This window comes from Notolepis coatsorum, assembly GCF_963971535.1.
Source record: "Notolepis coatsorum genome assembly, chromosome: 4".
Classification (NCBI taxonomy): domain Eukaryota; kingdom Metazoa; phylum Chordata; class Actinopteri; order Aulopiformes; family Paralepididae; genus Notolepis; species Notolepis coatsorum.
The window spans coordinates 76,057,573-76,080,129 of record NC_140168.1 but is presented as its reverse complement, the minus strand read 5'-3'; the positions used below and the strand labels follow the sequence as shown (position 1 = coordinate 76,080,129).

The following is a 22,557-nucleotide window of genomic DNA, read 5'->3' as shown; positions in this document are numbered from 1 at the left end:
CTGGTGCACTTTGAGGGTCAAGTAGACAACATACTGTATGTATAAAACAACAGCCTAGAGGCTTTTAAATACAACAAGGTCATAGACAGATATTTCACAGCAATCACTTTTAATCAAATTTAATTACAGGTACAAAACGTTAATATAACTCAAACTCTTATGCACTGGTACATAAGTTATATAACAAACACGTTTAATAAAACTCGAACTCTTATGGTCATGCCCGCATCGATTGTGCAATAATTCAATAATAAAATAGACATTAAAATCATTCCTTTAAAGGGGAACTATCTTATAAATGGCATTTTTCAGTGTTTAGCATTGTTTCCTAGCTATGTGGACTTATATTAATATGATCTATGTGTCTAATTCTCATATTGGCGCATTCTTACAATTCTCCTCTCACAATATTCACCCTCACTGAACTGAGTCATCTGAAAATGTGCTGATTTGTGATGTCAGAGAGACTCCGCTGCATGATAATCATCAGGCCCCACCGTGGTTTAGGTGCCAGGCTCAAAACGGCTTAAGATCTTGAGGTAGAAAAATGCTGTTTTTGAGTACTTGATTAGAAATACAAAACAATGAATAAAAAAAAAGAAAATTACAGAGGTGTTCCATAGACTCACAGGAATTGTGTAAAAGTGCCCAAATAGTGAAATAAATAGTAAAATAGTTCCCCTTTAAAGTGATAGAGGTCAAACACAAGATAATACAGACGCTGCCTAACTGCCTCTAGGGATGGAATGCATTTCATGGCAATCACACAGACCATCGTTCACACCAAACTTTGAGGGGAGGGGGCAGGGAGCTCCATGTGTTCCGTCCTGTGTATTTGAACACACCTGACGACCTGAGCTATTGTTATGCAAAGACAAGTAGCCAGGTGGGTACATGGCGCGTGTACACAAAAATGCGACTCGTCCCTCGCCAAGTACACACCTGGCTACTTGTCTTTGCATAACAGTAGCTCAGGTCGTCAGAGACCTGAGCTCAGAGAGGGAACTAGCAGCCGTTTTCCGTGTGGTCCTAGTGCCGCGTCACGTATATTATCCGTTTATTATCGTGTAACATTGTTTTGGATGGTAAAAAAGTGCAGGGGACAATAACTGACTTCTGAAAACGTGCAGGGGACAGTGTGTCCCCCGTTAATTACGCCCCTGCACACACACACACACACACACACACACACACACACACACACACACACACACACACACACACACACACACACACACACACACACACACACACACACACACACACACAAACAAACATACACACACACACACACATGCACGCACATACGCATGCATGCATGCACACAAACACACACACATACATGCACGACGCACGCACGTACAGTATGCATGCACACACAAAAAAAAAAAAAAACACACACACAGAGAGAGAGAGAGAGAGAGAGAGAGAGAGAGAGAGAGAGAGAGAGAGAGCTGGCATATCTGTCCTTACGCTGCACTATTTTTGGCTGGAAAACAGAGAAACAACAACACTAATCTGTATGTGTGAAATCGGACAGTCCGCACACACAGCTGCCACCGAGGCGTGTGTGTCTGTGGGAGACAGATTATGTCTGTATGTGTCAGTGTGTGTCTGTGTAGGGAGAGTGTCAGTGTCTGTGTGTCAGTGTGTGTGTGCGTATGTGTGTGGAGAGGCAGTGAGATAAAGAGTGTGTGTATTGTGTGTGTCTGTGTGTGTGTGTGTGTGTGTGGAGAGGCAGTGAGATAAAGAAAGTGTGTGTATTTGTGTGTGTGCGTGTGTGTGTGTGTGTGTGTGTGTGTGTGTGTGCGTGTGTGTGTGTGTGTGCGTGTGTGTGTGTGTGTGTGTGTGTGTGTGTGTGTGTGTGTATGTGTGTGTGACAGAAAGAGAGTGATTTTCTGTGCAATCTGGCAGTGTTCAGTAAGTGGTTGTGCCTGTTGTTTTCCTGCTAAAGTGTCCTGTGTCCTTGAGAAAAGTACTTCACTATAGAATCACATATAATATTAAGACTTACCATATGTGTGTGTGTGTGCATGCAAGTCCATGTGGATGTGTTTTGGAGTACTTATTTGTGTGTGTCTGAAATGTATAAATATGTGTGAGTGTGCATGTTTGCATAATGTGTGTGTGTATGTGTGTCTGCATGCGTGTATGTGTGTGTGTATGTGTGTGCATGCATGTTTGCATAATGTGTGAATGAATGAATGAATGAATGAAAACTTTATTTAACAGATTGCAGAATGGGTACAATACAGTACGGCTCAATACATACAATTGTTAAGGGGATGCAGACCTGAGAAAGACGTTTGTCTTGTTTCCATCAGGGTCCCCTGTGTGTGTATGTGTGTCTGCATGCGTGTATGTGTATGTGTGTGTGTGTGTGTGTGCATGCATGTTTGCATAATACGTGTGTGTGTGTGTCTGCATGTGTGTGTGTGTGTGTTGCAGGGATTCAAGGCGTGGTGGAGGCCTATCAGAATTGCCTTCCAAAGATCCAGCTGTATGGACCCACCAACATCGCCCCCATCATCCAGAAGGTTGCCTCTTCTGCTTCAGAGGAGATGCACACTAAAGAGGCCATGGTGAGAGAGAGGGAGAGAGAGAGAGAGCGAGGGTTAGAAGAAGGATGGAAGAGAAAGAGATTGGGGGATGGGGAGAAAAAGAGAGAGAGGGAATATATAGAAAGAGAAAAAGGGAGAGAGTGTGTCAGACCTTATGTCATGCTGTTATACTATATGTGTTAGAGGTGAGACATAGTGCAGTCATATTATAACATCCAGGACACCTTTGTTCCAGTGAGATTCACTTTGAGATAAATTGTGTATTTGTTGTTGCACCTTTCCTCTTTCCCCTCATCCATCCATCCCTGTGTTCATCCATCCATCCATCCATCCATGTGTTCATCCATCCATCCATCCCTGTGTTCATTCATCCATCTATCCATCCATCCATCCATTCATCCATCCCTGTGTTCATCCATTCATCCATCCATCCACCCCTCTGCTCATCCATCCATCCTTTCATCCATCCATCCCTGTGTTCATCCATCCATCCATCCATCATCCATCCATCCACCCCTCTGCTCATCCATCATCTATCCATCCATCCCTGTGTTCTGTTACGGTGCAGGTAGGACATTTGAGTTCCAATAGTAGAGGAAGGAATGAGACGGAGATGTGGTTTGCTCTTCTTCAGTAGTGTGTCTTTTAATAGTAGATCACAAGAGCAATGCAAGTAATGCATAAGAAAGACGCCGGGCGTCAACTGAGAAAACAGACCTTAGGACAAAAATACAAAATATAAATAACAGCAACGAGAAGGTCAGCACTCGTTCTGACTCCGTCTGCACGGAGGACTGTCTGAAGATCCGACAAGGAGAAAGGAAACAACAGGTCAATATAAAGCCACATTCCTGTGGCGGCTACGTGGCGTAGTGGGCAAGGCGCTCGCCACGAAATCTGGAGACGCTGGGCTCGCCTGTTCGAGCCCAGCGCTCCACATTTGCTTTCAGTTTAGCTGGTCGTCCACAGTAATACACATTGGCCGTATTACAGGGAGGGAAACTGAAGGGTGGGGATCGGGCGTTGTGGACAGCGACTCCTACAGGTCGGTTGGTGCGCCTGCGCAGTAGAATCAGGAAGTGTCGGGGGCAGCGTGAGCCTCCCACACGTTACTCCTCGCCACTGAGAGATCGAGCTGCGCAGGTGAAAAGATGCGACTGCTGTTACCTCAAGTACCGGAGGGGACTTGTGCTATGTATGACTTAGTCCACATTGCAGCCGGCTTGTGGGAGGCAAGAAACAGCGTTCGTGAAAGGGGAGGGTTGAATTGGATGATACGAAATTGGGATGGGAGAAAATATAGAAAAGTGGGAGAAAAAGTGGATAAAAAAAATAAAAATAAAGCCACATTCCTGACATTCCACAGGCATCAATTAGTGATGGCATAGTGACAGCCAGTGACAGCAACCAGTGGTGACAGTCAATCAGTGTAGTGACAGCGAACCAGAGGTGACCAATAAGTGCAAATACCAACCACCAGGTGAAGTACTCCAGAAAGACAGTAGGGTTCCTAGTCCTAGAAACCCAGAACGTTACAGTGTTCATTCATCCCTGTGTTCATCCCTCCCTCCCTCCAGGAGTACTTCATCCTCCTGATCCTGACGGACGGGGTGATCACAGACATGGCCGACACGCGCGAGGCCATCGTGCATGCATCCCACCTGCCCATGTCCGTCATCATCGTGGGCGTTGGCAACGCCGACTTCACCGACATGCAGATGCTGGACGGAGACGACGGGATCCTCCGCTCGCCCAAGGGAGAGCCGGTGCTGCGAGACATCGTCCAGTTCGTCCCCTTCAAGGACTTCAAGCACGTAGGTTGAAAAGGCTCTGCAAAGATCACAGCAGTGATCGACTTGGACTTGGACTTGGACTCGAGCATTGGCTGCATTCGGACTCGGAAGGTGCAGACGAGGACTCTGACTTGATAAATCCAGTTATTTATATATTAAAAATAAATTGTAATAGGCCCTAATTATTTGGCATAAGATATTGATGGCTAGTGCATTTGTTTGGCTATTGTGTCACAAAGTAAATAAACTCCCTTTGAAATAGTGACCGCTGTGTCATTTATTTATATTTAATGTAGACCTTTTTTTATTTGTACGTCAGCTCTTTGTCTGCCAGAGTGGAGTGGACTCAACCTTGAGGACTTGGACTCGGACTCGGACTAGGGTAATGGGGACTCGACTCGGACTCGACCCGGGCTCTTCTTTGGTGACTCGGACTTGGACTCGAACACTGGGGACTCGAGACTCGATTCGGACTCGATATTTAGTGACTCGACTACAACACTGGATCACAGTGTATATTTTCACACTATGAGAATATATTTAAAACCTGGGACCCAAATACACATCCAGCTGGTGTTAACCCTTTTGGGGGTAGTTTCTTTTTATAAATAATGTTCAGTGAATTATAGAACCCTATCGTTTTTAATTGCCATTAGCCAATGTGACATGTGACACGTGACAGCCAATGGGACACCATTCAAATGCTCAGTTCTCAAAACACCTCACACGAATATCTTATCTTATCTTACGTGAGAAATGTCCTCTCATAGAGTCAATTAGACTCTGTGATTTAACTAAATGAAATGTACCCTCAGAGTCAATTATACACTGTGATGTAACCAAATGAAATGTACTGTGGTATATTCTTTTTTTTTTATCCACTTTTTCTCCCATTTTTCTATATTTTCTCCCATCCCAATTTCGTATCATCCAATTCAACCCTCCCCTGTCACGAACGCTGTTTCTTGCTTCCCACAAGCCGGCTGCAATGTGGACTAAGTCATACATAGCACAAGTCCCCTCCGGTACTTGAGGTAACAGCAGTCGCATCTTTTCACCTGCGCAGCTCGATCTCTCAGTGGCGAGGAGTAACGCGTGGGAGGCTCACGCTGCCCCCGACACTTCCTGATTCTACTGCGCAGGCGCACCAACCGACCTGTAGGAGTCGCTGTCCACAACGCCCGATCCCCACCCATCAGTTTCCCACCCCCTAATACGGCCAATGTGTATTAGTACGGACGACCAGCTAAACTGAAAGCAAATGTGGAGCGCTGGGCTCGAACAGGCAAGCCCAGCGTCTCCAGATTTCGTGGCGAGCGCCTTGCCCACTACGCCACGTAGCCGCCCTGTACTGTGGTATATTCTAAGCACATACCTAAGGTTATTTACAGTACAATGAGGTTGCTATCTGGAAGGAGGAAAGATCATAAGTGATAGAATGGTCTCCTCATCTGACTTCAAATATAGCCAGCAAGGAATAAACGTGCAGTCAAGACCACAGAGTTCTAATTCAAACTCATATATTTATTGCCGAGAGGCCCAAAAGTGAAAATGCATCAGTTACATACAGGGATTATTCATCATTTTACATAAGACATGATGTACAAAAGGATTGATGAGGTTTACATAATTATAGCCCATTCACGGTGGCTCTCACATCAAAACAAGTCTGCACATAAAAGTAGTCATGTTTATCAATGGAATAGACTACTCCTTTTGCCACCACATAGTTAAACCTGGTCTAAGATAGGCATCTTACTCTATATCACAACAAACAGTGATTATTCCATACAGTTTACTTACGTCATGGCAAGAGTACAGTCTGTGGAGCTGGTGGAGGCCAGAAAACCCCTGGGGTTGGGTATATCTGTCTGGCCTGTCTCTGTAACCATGCGTTTCCTATTATATACCCTGATATCCACCAATAATAGCACATTCTAATAATACGTTTGGTCCAATTAGATTTCTTGATTCTATATATGGAGTCTCCTCTGTTCCAATTGGTTCTGGATTCTAAAAACAGGCGTTCTTCTGTTTCTTGGGTCCCAATCAGATGATCTTCTGGGGGGGGGGGGGGGGGGGGGGGGGGGGGGCGGTCCGCCCCCCACCAATCTCCTCGTCGTGTGGGCTGTGGTTTCTTGATGAGCACAGAGTCTTAACCCTAAAACCTTTTCTATATTTGTAGCTTTAATGTAATGAGTTACATATATATTCAGCATTAAACCAATGTGGCGTTGTCTATATTTTAATACCAGATTCCCTATATAAAGTATACTGAATTAATAGTTCTAAGGTTTTAGATTCTAGCAAGCTTTACAACCAGAGTGAAATAGCATTATTACTTAAATAACCAGTTTGACATTCTAAATGATATTCAAATACCTTTTATCTACTAAGTCAGTTACCTTTTAAATTGATATGGTTTAGTTTCCTACAGATCTCCACTCTTGAGCGTGGGAAGCTCTACTCCTCTTAGTCATATTTGTACTTAAGGCATTATTTGAACCGTGTGTTTTTATCTCTAATCTATTATTGTATGGATTCAAACAGTTCTCAAGTGGGGGGTTTTGCTCCTACAGTTACCCAACTGTCTTCAAGACTCCTTGAATGTGTCACAAACAGTTTAGCATAAGGGGGCTTTTATGACCTGCCCCTGTGTCTCCAACTGTCTTCCAGTTTGGTTTCTTTTGTTCTAGTGTTGAGCAGTTGGCTAGTGGGGGTTTGGTTGAAACCACTTTGCTTTTAAAAAAGCCTTACACTATGTCCCTGCATATGGTCACTTCACATAGATCCATTAGTTATGAAATGCACAGTTTCCAAGTCAATGTTACCACAGTACCTTCAGAGTAAATTAGACACTGTGATGTAATCAAATTAAATGTACCCTCGGAGTAAATTATACACTGTGATGTAACTCAATTAAATGTACCCTCAGAGTAAATTAGACTCTGTGATTTAACTAAATGAAATGTACCCTCAGAGTCAATTAGACACTGATGTAACTAAATGAAATGTACCCTCAGAGTAAATTAGACACTGTGATTTGACTAATTGAAATGTACCCTCAGAGTAAATTAGACACCGATTTAACTAAATGAAATATACTCTCAGAGTAAATTAGACACCGTGATTTGACTAAATGAAATGTAGGCTACTCTTAGAGTAAATTAGACACTGTGACGTAACTAAATGAAATGTACCCTCAGAGTAAATTAGACACTGTGATTTGACTAAATGAAATGTACCCTCAGAGTAAATTAGACACTGTGATTTGACTAAATGAAATATACTCTCAGAGTAAATTAGACACTGTGATCTGACAACATTGTAGCAATGTGGCTTTGGGTGTTTTGGGGAGTGGATTTGATCGGTATAAATGGTATTCATGGCATGAAATGGGCATCACTCAAACTACCCAAAGTGTAGGCAACACACTGATGGAGGGCTAAAACATATACAACTTTATATACAATAATAAAGTGGAATTAAACCTAAAGTATCCCTGTAACCTGGTACAGTGGTAACTGTTATAGACGTCCCGCATTCACCCCACAACCATCCTGCATTAGTGCTAACGTTACACTATTTTCCAAACTATTCCTCTTGGGCGGGTGAGGTGTGGGGTAGAGTTTACAGTATGTATTTACTTTTTATTTTTTTATTTTTTTTACGTTTGGTCTGGTGTAGGCCTATGGGTGGGAGTTGAGGGATGGGTCTTACTATTGCTAGCCACACCTCAGGCTCTGCCAAGAGAGGTATGGAGAAATTCACAGTATAATAAATGTCTATATTATAATCTAGCACAGCCTGGCACAATGGTGGATGGGTGGGTAGGGGGGGGTGTTGGATGGGTAGGTGGGAGGTTGGATGGGTGTGTGGGAGGTTGGATGGTCAGGGAGTAGGAGGTGTTGAGTGTGTGGGCGTAATGTGCTCGTTGCGCCAGTCAGAACACATCAGCAGCTGTATCTGCTGGCTGTTGATGGCCTTTATGTGTGTGTGTGTGTGTGTGTGTGTGTGTGTGTGTGTGTGTGTGTGTGTGTGTGTGTGTGTGTGTGTGTGTGTGTGTGTGTGTGTGTGTGTGTGTGTGTGTGTGTGTGTCTGTGTGTTCACGTACATGGATGCCTGGATGTGTGTATGTGTCCATGGAGGTGTTAATTGTGTCTGACTTTGACACTGTCTGGCTGGGTTATGGTGTATTAGTTCTGTGACAGGTTGAGAAATCAACCAATTACATCCCAGCTAAACTGAGAGAGGGGGGGGGTTGGGGAATTGAAAGAGGAAAGAAAGGAGAGAAACAGATATATACTAAAAGAGACAAAGAGAGAGGGGGGGGAAGAGAGAGACAAAGAGGGAGGAGAGCAAAAACAAAGGAGAAAGTTCTGATGAAAAGAAATGGAGACAGAAGTGAGAGAGAGAGAGAGTGAGAGAGAGACAGAAGTAGAGGAGAGAGGGGGAAAGAGAGAGAAAAATAGCTTGTGGGTGGTAAAAAAAAAAGAGGGAGAGGAGAGAGAGACAAAGAGGGAGGAGAGCAAAAACAAAGGAGAAAGTTCTGATGAAAAGAAATTGAGACAGAAGTGAGAGAGAGAGTGAGAGAGAGTGAGAGAGAGAGAGAGAGAGGGGGATGGAGACAGAAGTAGAGGAGAGAGAGGGAAAGAGAGAGAGAAAAATAGCTTGTGGGTGGTAAAATCAGAGCAGGAGAGGAGAGAGAGAGAGCGTGTGACGGAGGTGGAGAGGTGATTTTCTGCTCCGACGTTTCCTTTCAGAAGGGATTAACAGAACAAAGATACTGGGTGACAGGAAGAATGGAGAACAGGTAGGAGGAGGGAGGGAGCCGGATGGAGGAGGGAGGGGGAGGGAGAAGAGAGGGGAGGAGGGGGAGGGAGGAGGGAGAGGAGGGAGGGAGGGAGGAGAGAGGGAGGAGGGGGGAGGGAGGAGATGAGAGGAGAAGAAGGAGGGGGTGAGATAGGGAGATAGGGAGGAGGAGAAGAGGGGAGGGAGGGAGGAGAAGGAAGGAGGGGTTGAGAGGAGGAGAAGGTTCAAGCGAGTGTGACAGGGGGGGAAACAGGAAGATAAGAGAGAAAGACATATGGGAGGAGGAAGGAGAGGAAGGGAGGGAGGAGATGAGAGAGTGGGAGATAACAAGTAGACAAGAAAGGGAGGAGAGGAAGGAAAGAGAGAGAGAGGAAGGAGAACAAGTAGATATAGAAGAGGGAGGAGGGGGAGATGTTTTGAAAGACGATCACCTCACTTTTAAAATGTAACCGTGAGGTCACGGGATAGCCACTACATTTAATACCATCAAACATTGAGTAAGCTTTAATTACAACTAGAGTACAAGAGGGAGAGGAGGTGTCATTGTGTTTCAGGCAGTCAAACGGTGGATACCTCCTATCCGAGCTCCGGGGGGGTCATCGAAGAGAAGCCGCCTATTCTCGGTCCTCACTCCACAATGGTGGAACGAACTTCCCACCAGTTAGGACAGCTGAAACACGACCAATCATTCGCTGTTGACTAAAAACACACTTCAATCAATATCTGAAATGAAAATAAAAATTTAAAACACTTCTTACTGTCCTATACCATCATGCATTCTTCCTAATATAATATAATGTAAGATTTGTACCCTTGTGGCTGACTTGTCGTACAGAACTTGTAAGTCGCTTTGGATAAATCACAAAATGTTAAATGTAAAAGCACCTAATTTGGATATGAAACTCTCCATCCATCATTCACGCTGCAGTATTTTAATTAACCTGGATTTGCATACAAATCTGCTAATGACTTTTCCCACGTTCTGACCTGCTGATTCTTAAAAGAAAGCAACCAGAATAGTCATTAGCTTAACAAGGTTAATGCTTTGGATGAGTAACATCGTGTGTGTACAAAACCTGCTGGTCCATCTAGGAGTCTGGAAAACCTTTGTTTGTTTGTGCATGTGCTTGAAAAGTGATGCAGAGCTCGCTCTAATTCTGCCAGGCAGGTAAACTCACTCTTGCTAATTTCTCTGACGTTATCTACTGCAGCTTTAAGTATGTTTAATGTAGGCTACTGTATATATGTATGTATTAAATTCAAACCTCTATTTATTATCGAAAAGGACAATTGAGGTTACCCTCATTTTCAATGCATACATGTTTTACAATATTATAATAATAATAATAATAAATATGAATCTACTGTATATCGCACTTTTCACACATGGACCACAGTCCAGAGTGCCCCACAGCAACTAGTATAAAATTAACATAGACAGAATTGACAGAATAAAAACAATGCGTAAATTGCAGACATAAGAATAGGTATAAAAGACAATACAAGTAGTGCAGACATAAGAATAGGCATACAATGATAAAAATGATATGATATGATATGATATTTGCATTTATAATGCGCCCCCCAGCCAATTTTTACATCGGTCCGGGGCGCAGCCTGGGGGAAAACGAATACATGGACAGGACAAAGAAAACGGAACCAGGCAGACGGACAGACAGAGAACATAAGAACACCTCAGACACACAACACAACAGCAAAGTAACTCAGTGATCATCCAGAGCGAAAAGGTGGGTTTTAAGCAAGGTCTTGAATGTCTGTACGGTGTTGGCAGACTTGATCTTGAGAGGGAGCTTATTCCACAGTGTCGGCGCCATCACTGCAAAGGCCCGGAAACCCTTTGTCACCAGTTTGGCCCGCGGGTCCCTCAGACACAGTTGGTCATTTGATCTGAGGGACCTGGAGCTGATGGGTTGGACCAAGAGTTCCTCAATGTAGGCCGGAGCGAGACCATTGAGGGCTTTGTAGGTGAATAGCAGAATTTTAAAGTTGATTATCTTCCTCACTGGGAGCCAGTGGAGAGAGACAAGGACTGGGGCGATGTGGTCCCTCATTCTGGTGCCTGAGACCAGCCTGGCAGCAACATTTTGAACGCGCTGAAGGGGGAGGATGGTTTTGTCCGGGAGACCAGAGTAGAGGGAATTGCAGTAGTCCAGTCGTGAGAAAATGAGCATGATGATGACTTTATGAAGGTCGCTGGGGGAGAGGAAAGGACTTGATTTGTGAAATGATGCGCAGTACACAATAAGTACAATGTTGCTCGAAGGCATGTGAACCCCCCCCCTGGAACAGCCAGTCCCCCAAACACCCCACACATCAATCCCCACCACTTCCCCACATCATGCATCTTGCATGTGAGCAGCACCAGTTACAGTAAAGTACAGACGACTAGGATAGCCAATAACTTTAACACTATTCAATAGTGAGTTTTAATTACATGCAGACTATACTTTTTACGAGAGAAGGTGTCATTTTCCAAACGGTGGATACCTCATTTGGGAACAAAAGTCTTCATGTATAATTCATCCCGCAGTACCGAATTTGCATACATGCTTCATGTTAATTAAATGAATGACTTTTTCAACTTTATTATATTTCCGGCTATTTTGGAAAGCAATCAGAACAGCCATTAGTTTAACCTCTAAAGGTTAATGCTTCATAGAAGAAACGACTGCTAGCACTGAAATACAAGGACATTTTATTGGTCATCTACTGACTTTTGATATTTTAAGTATGTTTAATACCAGCGGTGTACTGCATGTGGGCATATGTGTGCATGCATCATGCATATGTGCAATGTCAGCTAGCTAGTGTGTGTGTGTGTGTGTGTGTGTGTGTGTGTGTACATACACGTTTATTTGCACATGTTGTACATGCTTGTACATTAATGCTTGTTTGCATTAATTAGGCCACTAATAGTGTGTCAGTATAACGTCTCTCTCTCTGTCTCTCTCCAGGCATCTAATAGTGTGTCAGTATAACGTCTCTCTCTCTGTCTCTCTCCAGGCATCTAATAGTGTGTCAGTATAACGTCTCTCTCTCTGTCTCTCTCCAGGCCTCTAACAGTGTGTCAGTATAACGTCTCTCTCTCTGTTATTAACAGATTGCAGAATGGGTACAATACAGTATGGCTCAATACACACAATTGTTAAGGGGATGCAGACCAGAGAAAGGCTTTCGTCTTGTTTACATCAGGGTCCCCCATTTTCAATTCATAGTGATATTTATGACACACGACATACAAATATACAGTACTGTTTATTTACAGACAGAGTTTCTAAAATAGAATATATACATTTGAGGGGGAGGAAACTGTACATTGGGGGGGGGTTGGGGGGGGGGGGGGGGGTTTGGACATTTACCGGGGCCAGTTTCAAATTGCGGCCTCCCGTAGGTGCTTTTTTAGAGCAGTTTTGAAGGTGGGTAGGGATTCACATTATTTTACGGCTGTGGGTAGGGCGTTCCACATTGATGTGGCATAATTGCTAAACGTGTTTAGTCCCTTGTTTGAGCCGAATCTGGGTTGAACATGATTTGTGGAACTCCCTCTGTTGTTGTGGTCGTGGAATTCACTGTGTCAGTATAACGTCTCTCTCTCTGTCTCTCTCCAGGCCTCTAACAGTGTGTCAGTATAACGTCTCTCTCTCTGTCTCTCTGCAGGCCTCTACCACTGTGTCAGTATAACGTCTCTCTCTCTGTCTCTCTCCAGGCCTCTAACAGTGTGTCAATATAACGTCTCTCTCTCTGTCTCTCTGCAGGCCTCTACCACTGTGTCAGTATAACGTCTCTCTCTCTGTCTCTCTGCAGGCCTCTACCACTGTGTCAGTATAACGTCTCTCTCTCTGTCTCTCTGCAGGCCTCTAACGTCTCTCTCTCTGTCTCTCTGCAGGCCTCTCCTGCTGCCCTGGCTAAGAGCGTGTTAGCGGAGGTGCCTAACCAGGTGGTGGATTACTACAACGCTAAAGGCATCAAGCCCAAGTGTATGTCTGACTATGAGTCTACCAGGGCCTACAGTCCCTGACGATGGATGTGCGCACGCACGCACACGCACGCACACACACACACACACACACACACACACACACACACACACACACACACACACACACACACACACACACACACACACACACACACACACACACACACACACACACACACACACACACACACACACACACACGTATTCAGATTGACTGTACATGCATGCCCAATGCATACACATGCAAAGGTGCAGGTGCACACACATTCAGAATTACTATACATGCACAATGCATATACTAACTGTGCACATGCAAAGGTGCAGGTGCACACACACACATATATACACATACACACACACACACGCAAGCACACACACACACACATAGTTTTCCCATACTCTCTGTACTTACTGTAGCCTAGCTCAGAGATTTAGCTCGTCCTGGTGGATTTGAACTATTCCATTGATGACTTATTGCATGTTTGACCATGACGGCATCATCTGGGAATTATGTATTGACTATATCTGAGATATGTTTATATAGAGATAAAAGCATGCAGACTCGATTCCTAGTCATCCCAAAATAAATGACATTCCTACCTTATTTAGATAACTAGCAAGACATATAGACGCAGTGGTTCTGTGAACAGGCAAGCAAACGTAGGCGAGTGCTTAACCCTTAAACGCTTAGCTTCAGCATTCCAATTGTAAACGGGTGGGATTTGGTAGCACCCCTGCTAGTCTACTCAAAAGAATAATGATAAATAGATAGATATGCATGCCTAAGTGGAGTAGGAGAGTAGTCTCAGTCAGAATGTGTCCCTTGCTAGTTAAGAAATAAAGTACCTTTGTCATTGGAGTGGTGTCTGCAGGGTCTGTGTTCTTTTCTACAGGCTTGTTGAGATTTTGCTAAATGAATAAATGAATAATTGTAATAATTTCTTAACCTTCTTACCATTGTAAAGAGTATTTCTTTTGGGGGGTGGGTGGGTGGGGGTGTAGCTAAGCGTGTGTGGTAGATAATCGGCTTTGGGCTGAGAGCAGACCATATTTTCTGTATTCTGCATGTTGATTATAATAAAGAGACTGATTTTCTCCCTCTGTTGTGGTATTTTGTGTGTGTCTCAGCAGTGTGTGTGTGTGTGTGTGTGTGTGTGTGTGTGTGTGTGTGTGTGTGTGTGTGTGTGTGTGTGTGTGTGTAGCAGTCAGCGAGCATGTTTGTGTGTGTGTGTGTGTGTGTGTGTGTGTGTGTGTCTGTGTGTGTGTTAGCAGTCAAAGAGTTTGTGTGTGAGTGTGCATGCGTATGTGTGTGTGTGCATGTGTATGTGTGTGTGTGCATGCGTATGTGTGTGTGTATGTGCAGATTGGGTACATTATTGTATTACATGGTGGATCACATCACAATATATTTGACCACTGTTCCCTGGATGTCCTTGATTGACTGTGAAAAGGAAAAAATACAAAGAAAAGAAAGAAAAACTATGAAAATAGAGAATTAAAGGAAGGAACAATCCATGAAAGAAAAGTTATTTAAAGAAAGAAAGAATTAAAGAAAGAAAGAAATCAAGAAGGAATATGAACGAAAAATAAATATACTGCAGGAGGAATTAATGACTCACCACACTCCTACACAGAGCTCTCTACACCTGTACGTCACAGCCTGCTAAACACCTCTGTCTCTAGGCCTGTCACAGCTTGCTAAACACCTGTACGTCACAGTCTGCTAAACACCTCTGTCTCTAGGCCTGTCACAGCCTGCTAAACACCTCTGTCTCTACACCTGTACGTCACAGCCTGATAAACACCTCTGTCTTTAGGCCTGTACGTCACAGCCTGCTAAATACCTCTGTCTCTACACCTGTACGTCACAGCCTGCTAAACACCTCTGTCTCTACACCTGTACGTCACAGCCTGATAAACACCTCTGTCTTTAGGCCTGTACGTCACAGCCTGCTAAATACCTCTGTCTCTACACCTGTACGTCACAGCCTGCTAAACACCGCTGTCTCTACACCTGTACGTCACAGCCTGCTAAACACCTCTGTCTCTAGGCCTGTACGTCACAGCTTGCTAAACACCTCTGTCTTTAGGCCTGTACGTCACAGCCTGCTAAATACCTCTGTCTCTACACCTGTACGTCACAGCCTGCTAAACACCTCTGTCTCTACACCTGTACGTCACAGCCTGTTAAACACCTCTGTCTCTAGGCCTGTACGTCACAGCCTGCTAAACACCTCTGTCTCTAGGCCTGTACGTCACAGCTTGCTAAACACTTCTGTCTTTAGGCCTGTACTCACAGCCTGTTAAACACCTCTGTCTCTACACCTGTACGTCACAGCCTGCTAAACACCTCTGTCTCTAGGCCTGTACGTCACAGCCTGCTAAACACCTCTGTCTCTACACCTGTACTCACAGCCTGTTAAACACCTCTGTCTCTACACCTGTACATCACAGCCTGCTAAACACCTCTGTCTCTACACCCAGGGTGCGATCCACGGGGTGAGCTCGGTCCGCTATAGCTCCCCTAGATCAGACATCAGCTCCCTTGGGGGTCTCTAAAGCTCCCCTGGGGGTCTCTAAATTACTGAAAATAAATGCTACTTTTGCCATGCATTTCTCATTTTTCTGTAATTTTCTGTATCATCATCGTGTATAATAATAAACGTATGCTATTTTGGATGTATGATTAATGATTTGTGCACTAATTCACACGTAATATGGCAACATGCATGCTATTCTTGCAATTACCATTCGGAGCACGGCGGCGCTGCAGCCTACTGCGACTATTATTAGTATTACAACGCCCGGTGACCGTGCCGGCGCCTGCGGTCGGACTTGTATCAGAACACAGGATAGGATTAGATACTGTAGACAGTGTTGGATGATGATCTATCATCTAATTAAATGGATACTTTTTTTTTTATCATGGAATGTGCTGTGGAAGCCCAGACCGTCCAGACGGCCGGACCTCAACAAGTGAGTTGTCTAGTATTATGTGTTCTGTAGAACTGAAACTGATTGAATATGTGACAGGATTCAAGAGGTTTATTTGTCACATACATACATACACAAGGTCTACAGGCTACATTAACGTCTGCGATCACAGTATCCTCCAACAGTCTGACTCCTCCCTGAGAGGCGCGCCGCGCGCCGCGCACCCCCCCCCCACCCCCCCCCCCCCACCCCCACCCCCGGCGCAAAAAATATTATTTGGCTCACCCAAAGACCATGCTATGGATCGCACACTGTCTACACCTGTACGTCACAGCCTGCTAAACACCTCTGTCTCTACACCTGTACTCACAGCCTGTTAAACACCTCTGTCTCTAGTACACCTGTACGTCACAGCCTGCTAAACACCTCTGTCTCTAGGCCTGTACGTCACAGCCTGCTAAACACCTCTGTCTCTAGGCCTGTACGTCACAGCCTGCTAAACACCTCTGTCTCTAGGCCTGTACGTCACAGCCTGCTAAACACCTCTGTCTCTAGGCCTGTACGTCACAGCCTGCTAAACACCTCTGTCTCTAGGCCTGTAGCAAATTATTTTACCAAATCCGGACATCCTGCGACCAAATTAGTTTGAAAGAAAATGCTGCGATAGCGTTAAATTGGGTGCATACAGAGTATCACTAATAACCAAAGATTAAGCTTGTCTGAACATTTATGAGTCATACAGAGATCATCAGAAAAGTAAACGGACTATAGTTCTATGTCTTTTATTCTTAAGGAAACCATTCCTTTATGGCTGCGTTCATTGTCTCCATGGACACAGTGAATAAAGGCTGCACACAGAGACGCTGTGAAATAAAATAATTTCAAAAAGAATTTGGTTCTTATTTATAAAAGTAATTTAATTTAATATAATTGTATTCAATATGTTAAGGGTAAATAATAAGAGTCAAGGTAGTAAAGTAAAGGTAGCGCCGGTTGGTTTACTTCCTCTCTGGGGCAGAGAGGTTTGACAGTGGAACGCAAAGTGGAACGTCGCCCAACTCTCTGCGTAGGAGGATGCAGTCTCACCAGGCAGTAGAGGCACTTTTATTTAGGAAATAATCCTACACATCACTCACACTCCCTAACAGACAGGCCCACATCACAGTCAGAGACATCGCTGCGGCGTGCACGCACACGTACACAGTACACACAATAAACATTTATGTTTGTAGGTACACACTCTCTCACACACATAAATAATAATACTCTGTTTATCTCATACACACAGTTTATAGATAAGCATGCACTTATCTCTCTCTCCACACACACACACACACACACACACACATTTTCGTTTATTTGAAACCACAGATTGCATCAGACACATAGGACTCAAATATTAAACAGCGTCATGCTTTCCTTGTGCACACATGAATAAATTACCACACTCGTTGCCAAAAGACTTTGAAGGGCAAACCAAAGTTACACTATATGCTGTACTGTATAATCATCATTATATAGGGAAATCAGCATTCCAGACATGGACACACACACTGATTCAGCGATTCCCCCGCTGTCACACACACTCCCCTGGAGCGCAGGTTTGGGAGGATGGGAGTTGCACATGTGGTGGCAGTGAAACGTCTTGTCTGTTGCATCTAACAGGGAATAGAGTAGGTGTTCTATTCTATAAGCATAGTAGCTATAGATACATGTAGTAGTATAGGCATAGTAGCATAGTACATAGTAGATACATGTAGTAGTATAGGCATAGTAGCATAGTACATAGTAGATACATGTAGTAGTATAGGCATAGTACATAGTAGATACATGTACAGTAGTAGTATAGACATAGTAGCATAGTAGATAGTGGTATAGGCATAGTAGATACATGTAGTAGTATAGACATAGTAGCATACTAGTACATGGTAGATAGTGGTATAGACATAGTACCACTGGTATAGACATAGGCTTCCCTGTACCTTTCTCTTCCCGAGTCAAAAGCCTCTGTGTCATTCTGGACGGCTCACTCTCATTTGCACCACACATCAAAAACATCACCCGGTCTGCTTTCTTTCACTTCCGTAATATCTCCAGACTCCGTCCATCTCTGTCCCAATCAAACACTGAAACCCTGGTCCACTCATTTGTCACATCCCGGATCAATTACTGTAATGCTCTCCTAACTGGCCTTCCCACCAAACTCCTCAACAGACTCCAAATTATCCAGAACTCTGCTGCCAGGATCATCACCTGCACCAATTCATCTGACCACATCACCCCCGTTCTCATTCAACTATAGGCCTACTGGCTCCCTGTGCACTACCGGATTGACTCATCTTCAAAGCCCTCCATAATCTAGCCCCCATCTACATCATTGACCTCCTCCAGGAGTACACCCCCTCCTGCACCCTCCGCTCATCCTCTGTTGGACTTCTGACCATCCCCAGCTCACGCCTCAGCACCATGGGTGCTCGAGCTTTCAGCTGCTCGGCTCCCAGACTTTGGAACTCCCTGCCTCCACATAAATAAAAACTCATATAATCACTGTGTCATAATGGGAAAATACAGTTTTCTTAGTTTTGCTAATTTCAAGTCGTTCAAACAGGTCTGTATAATTTACAAAACATTACATGGACTCTGTCCTCCCCCCTGGGATAATTCATTAAAAAGAAGTCTGATAGGGCGGTTAGGTGGCGTAGCGGAGATTGCGTTCGTCACCAACCCCGGAGCTGTGAGCTGGATTCGCCTGTTCGAATCCAGCTCACAGCTCCGGGGTTGTCACCAGCTTGGCTGGCTGTTCACACTAATACAATTGGCTGTATTAGAGGGTGGGAGAAGCTGGCGGGGTGGGTCCGGGTCGTTGTAATCAGCGACTCCTACAGTTCGGTCGGGGCGCCTGCTAAGCGCGGATAGGACCTGAGTGGGATAGTGTGATCCTTCCACACGCTACGCCCTCTCAGGGAGGATCCGCGCTGCCAGGTGAAAAGAAGCGGTTGATTGGCTGGACGTGTGTCGGAGGAAGCACGTGATAGCCTCCACTCTCCCAGATGATCTGACTGTGGGGGGTAAGTGCGCAGCGACCAGGAAGGGGATGGGGGAATTGGCATACGACTAACATTGGGATGGGAGAAAATCTGAGGAAAATGGAGGGGGGAAAAGATCAATAAAAAAAAAATAAAAAAAGTCTGATAGTGGTGGTCATAGGACTCGGTCGACCTCTAGAGAGGATTGCGAGGTCCAGCGCCGACGCACCGCGGTCAGAATATCTTGTCAGTGCAGGGAACTATGTTGTGGAACAGTTTACCATTTGAGAATGTCTATTACTTTTAAACTCAAAGTAAAACAAAAAAAGGTTTCTAGAACATCAAGCATGTGACCATAGGACCTTTATGGTCTTGGTCCTTTTAGCTTTGTAGCCATGTTTTTGTAAATTATTGTTCTTTTGTATTAACATGTTTTTGTATTGCTCTATTTTTGCATTTTATTTGTTTAATGTTTGGGGACTGGGGATGAAAATGTGCATCTCTTACAAAATCCTCTGTATTTACAGTGCATTATATGTATTGTCCATTAATACATGTTGTTCCTTCCAAATAAACTAATAAATGAAATAAAACATGTCCGACAGTGTGACTCCATAACATCATTCAAATCCCAACTCAAAACCCAACTGTTCAAACTGGCATAGGCTACTGTTGTTTGTTTTGTCTTTAACTTCACTTGCCATGACCACTGTTTTGAATTTAGACTTTTCTTATGCCCTGTAAGGTGACCTTGGGTGTTTTGAAATGGGCCTCCAAATAAAATGTATTATTATGTATTATTATTAGATAATAGTATAGGCATAGTAGCATAGTACAGTAGATAGTAGTATAGGCATAGCAACATATAATCCGTCCGCAAACAAGACGAGCACAAGACGGCGCGCTACAACCTACGGAGAACACGTTGAGTGACAGAGGCAAAGGGGCATTACAGGCAGTATAATAATAATAATGCAGGACCTGTTCAGAGGTCTTTAATTGGCATGCAATTATCCTCAATGTTAGCGGTTAGCACACACAGTTAGCACACACACACCGGAACACACACGCATGCATTGTTTTTTGTAGGATCGCCGATGCGATTCGTCTCTGCGCTTAACCCATCCCGTCGTCCTTCCCCCCTTGGGCAGCCGGGAGCAGACAGGCGTCGGCGAGGACCGCGCCCGGGGACCAATCCAAGTGCTCCTGCCCGTCTTCGTCAAGGACGCCACAGCGTTAGCGATCTGTTGTTGTTGTTTTTCCATTGGGTTTATCTTATCGGGGGGGAAACCCTTGCGAGCACGGGGAGAACACGCAAACTCCACACAGAAAGGCCTGGGAGACACCCCACCTGGGTACCTGGCATCATGGAAACCTGGTCCCCAAGCGGGAATCGAACCCTGGACCTTCTTGCTGTGAGGCGACAGTGTTAACCACTACACCACCGTGCCGCTTACTCGAGTTGTGAAAGCGAAACAGGGGGGATGGTCAGGGCTGCAGATCTCATGACAAGTTTGGGGGGGACGCAGAGTAGAGGGGTCCAGGTGGCGTGTATGCCTTCTACAACGCTGTTCCGTTTCCGCATTGCCGTTTTGCGCTCTGATTGGCCGCTGAAGCATGCCCCCGAGTGACGCGCGAACAGCCAGCAGCACTGCCCTGCAGCCTTCGCCGAACTCTAGTTCTAACCAACTGTGAAAAGCCCCAACTTGAAACATGGAGTGGAGCGCGATGGAGATCAATCCCGAGGTTGGAAAATCACTTAGATTTCGTAAATATTTACCCGTTTCTCATACGGTTAACGATTCAGAAACAATCATTGCTCATCTCCGTGTGTTTATGTTGTTGCAGATGCTCAACAAGGTGGGTTTGATGCTCAGTCATGGCGGCGAAAGTGTCTTTATTATTTTGATTAGTTAACGTTATCATTAGCAGGTAAGTTATGAAGTCATTGTTTATCATAAAACCAACAGCATGACTGGCTCGTCTATTCTGTGCTAGATCAAGACACTATTTCAATAATGGATGACGGTGAAAGCATACACGCCACCGAGAACAGTTAGTACTCTGTAGATATAACGTTAGCTAGCGAGGTTGCACACCTATATCTTCTACTTTTTTTTTTTTTTGGATCCACTTTTTCTCCCATTTTCTATATATTTTCTCCCATCCCAATTTCGTATCATCCAATTCAACCCTCCCCTGTCACGAACGCTGTTTCTTGCCTCCCACAAGCCTGCTGCAATGTGGACTAAGTCATACATATCACAAGTCCCCTCCGGCGAGGAGTAACGCGTGGGAGGCTCACGCTGCCCCCGACACTTCCTGATTCTACTGCGCAGGCGCACCAACCGACCTGTAGGAGTCGCTGTCCACAACGCCCGATCCCCACCCATCAGTTTCCCACCCCCTAATACGGCCAATGTGTATTAGTATGAACGACCAGCTAAACTGAAAGCAATGTGGAGCGCTGGGCTCGAACAGGCAAGCCCAGCGTCTCCGTCATTCGTGGCGAGCGCCTTGCCCACTACGCCACGTAGCCGCCCTCACACCTATATCTTCTACTTTCATGAATTGTTTTCTACTCCTACTCTGCTTTAAAAAGATAATTCCGCACCGTCATCCATTATTGAAATAGTGTCTTGATCTAGCACAGAATAGACGAGCCAGTCATGCTGTTGGTTTTATGATAAACAATGACTTCATAACTTCACCATAGTAACATAGTACATAGTAGATAGTAGTATAAGCATAGTAACATAGTACATAGTAGATAGTAGTATAGACATAGTAGATAGTAGTATAAGCATAGTAACATGGACACACACACACACACACACCGCACGCACGCACGCACGCACGCACGCACGCACGCACGCACGCACGCACGCACGCACGCACGCACGCCCGCCCGCCCGCCCGCACGCCCGCTCGCCCGCCCGCCCGCCCGCCCGCCCGCACGCACGCACGCACGCACGCACGCACGCATATTTATCTATTGGTTGATTAGTACTTTATTTACATATTTTAAGCGCAATATATATAGAGGTCGGTGGTGCTTTGGTGAGAGCAACTTGTTTGATGTCAAAAGAAGAAATTTAGTCTTGCCTCTGGGTCTGTCAAACGTTTATTTGATTTGTAAAATAATAAATTAGATTAGATTAGATTCAAATGTATTGTCATTATACATCACAAGTACAGTACAATTAAAAGAAGTTTGGCCTCCATCCAGAATGCAAATGTCACAGTAAAGTAGTAAACTGTAACAACAATAGTAATATACAATGTACAGGTGATTTAAACTGGGTTATAGATTAGTACTACTGAGTAATAGTGCTAATCAGATGTACGTACAGTGTTATAGTATTATTATGTACAGTGATACAGGCAGGGGCGTAGCTGGGGGGGGGGGGGGTAGTTTAGGATGATTCCAA

At 44.6% G+C, this 22,557-nt stretch overlaps 1 protein-coding gene across 1 annotated transcript in view; it reads left to right on the top strand.

The window, feature by feature from the left end:
- cpne4b (copine IVb) overlaps positions 1–14,020 on the top strand; it is a 262,123-nt gene extending 248,103 nt beyond the window's left edge. Inside the window, exons 14-16 of the mRNA XM_084312573.1 lie at positions 2,449–2,582; positions 4,139–4,375; positions 13,074–14,020. Coding sequence (XP_084168699.1) covers positions 2,449–2,582; positions 4,139–4,375; positions 13,074–13,205 — 503 coding nt within the window. The 3' untranslated portion in view covers positions 13,206–14,020. The remainder of the gene's footprint in view (positions 1–2,448; positions 2,583–4,138; positions 4,376–13,073) is intronic.
- Positions 14,021–22,557: the final 8,537 nt, after the last annotated feature.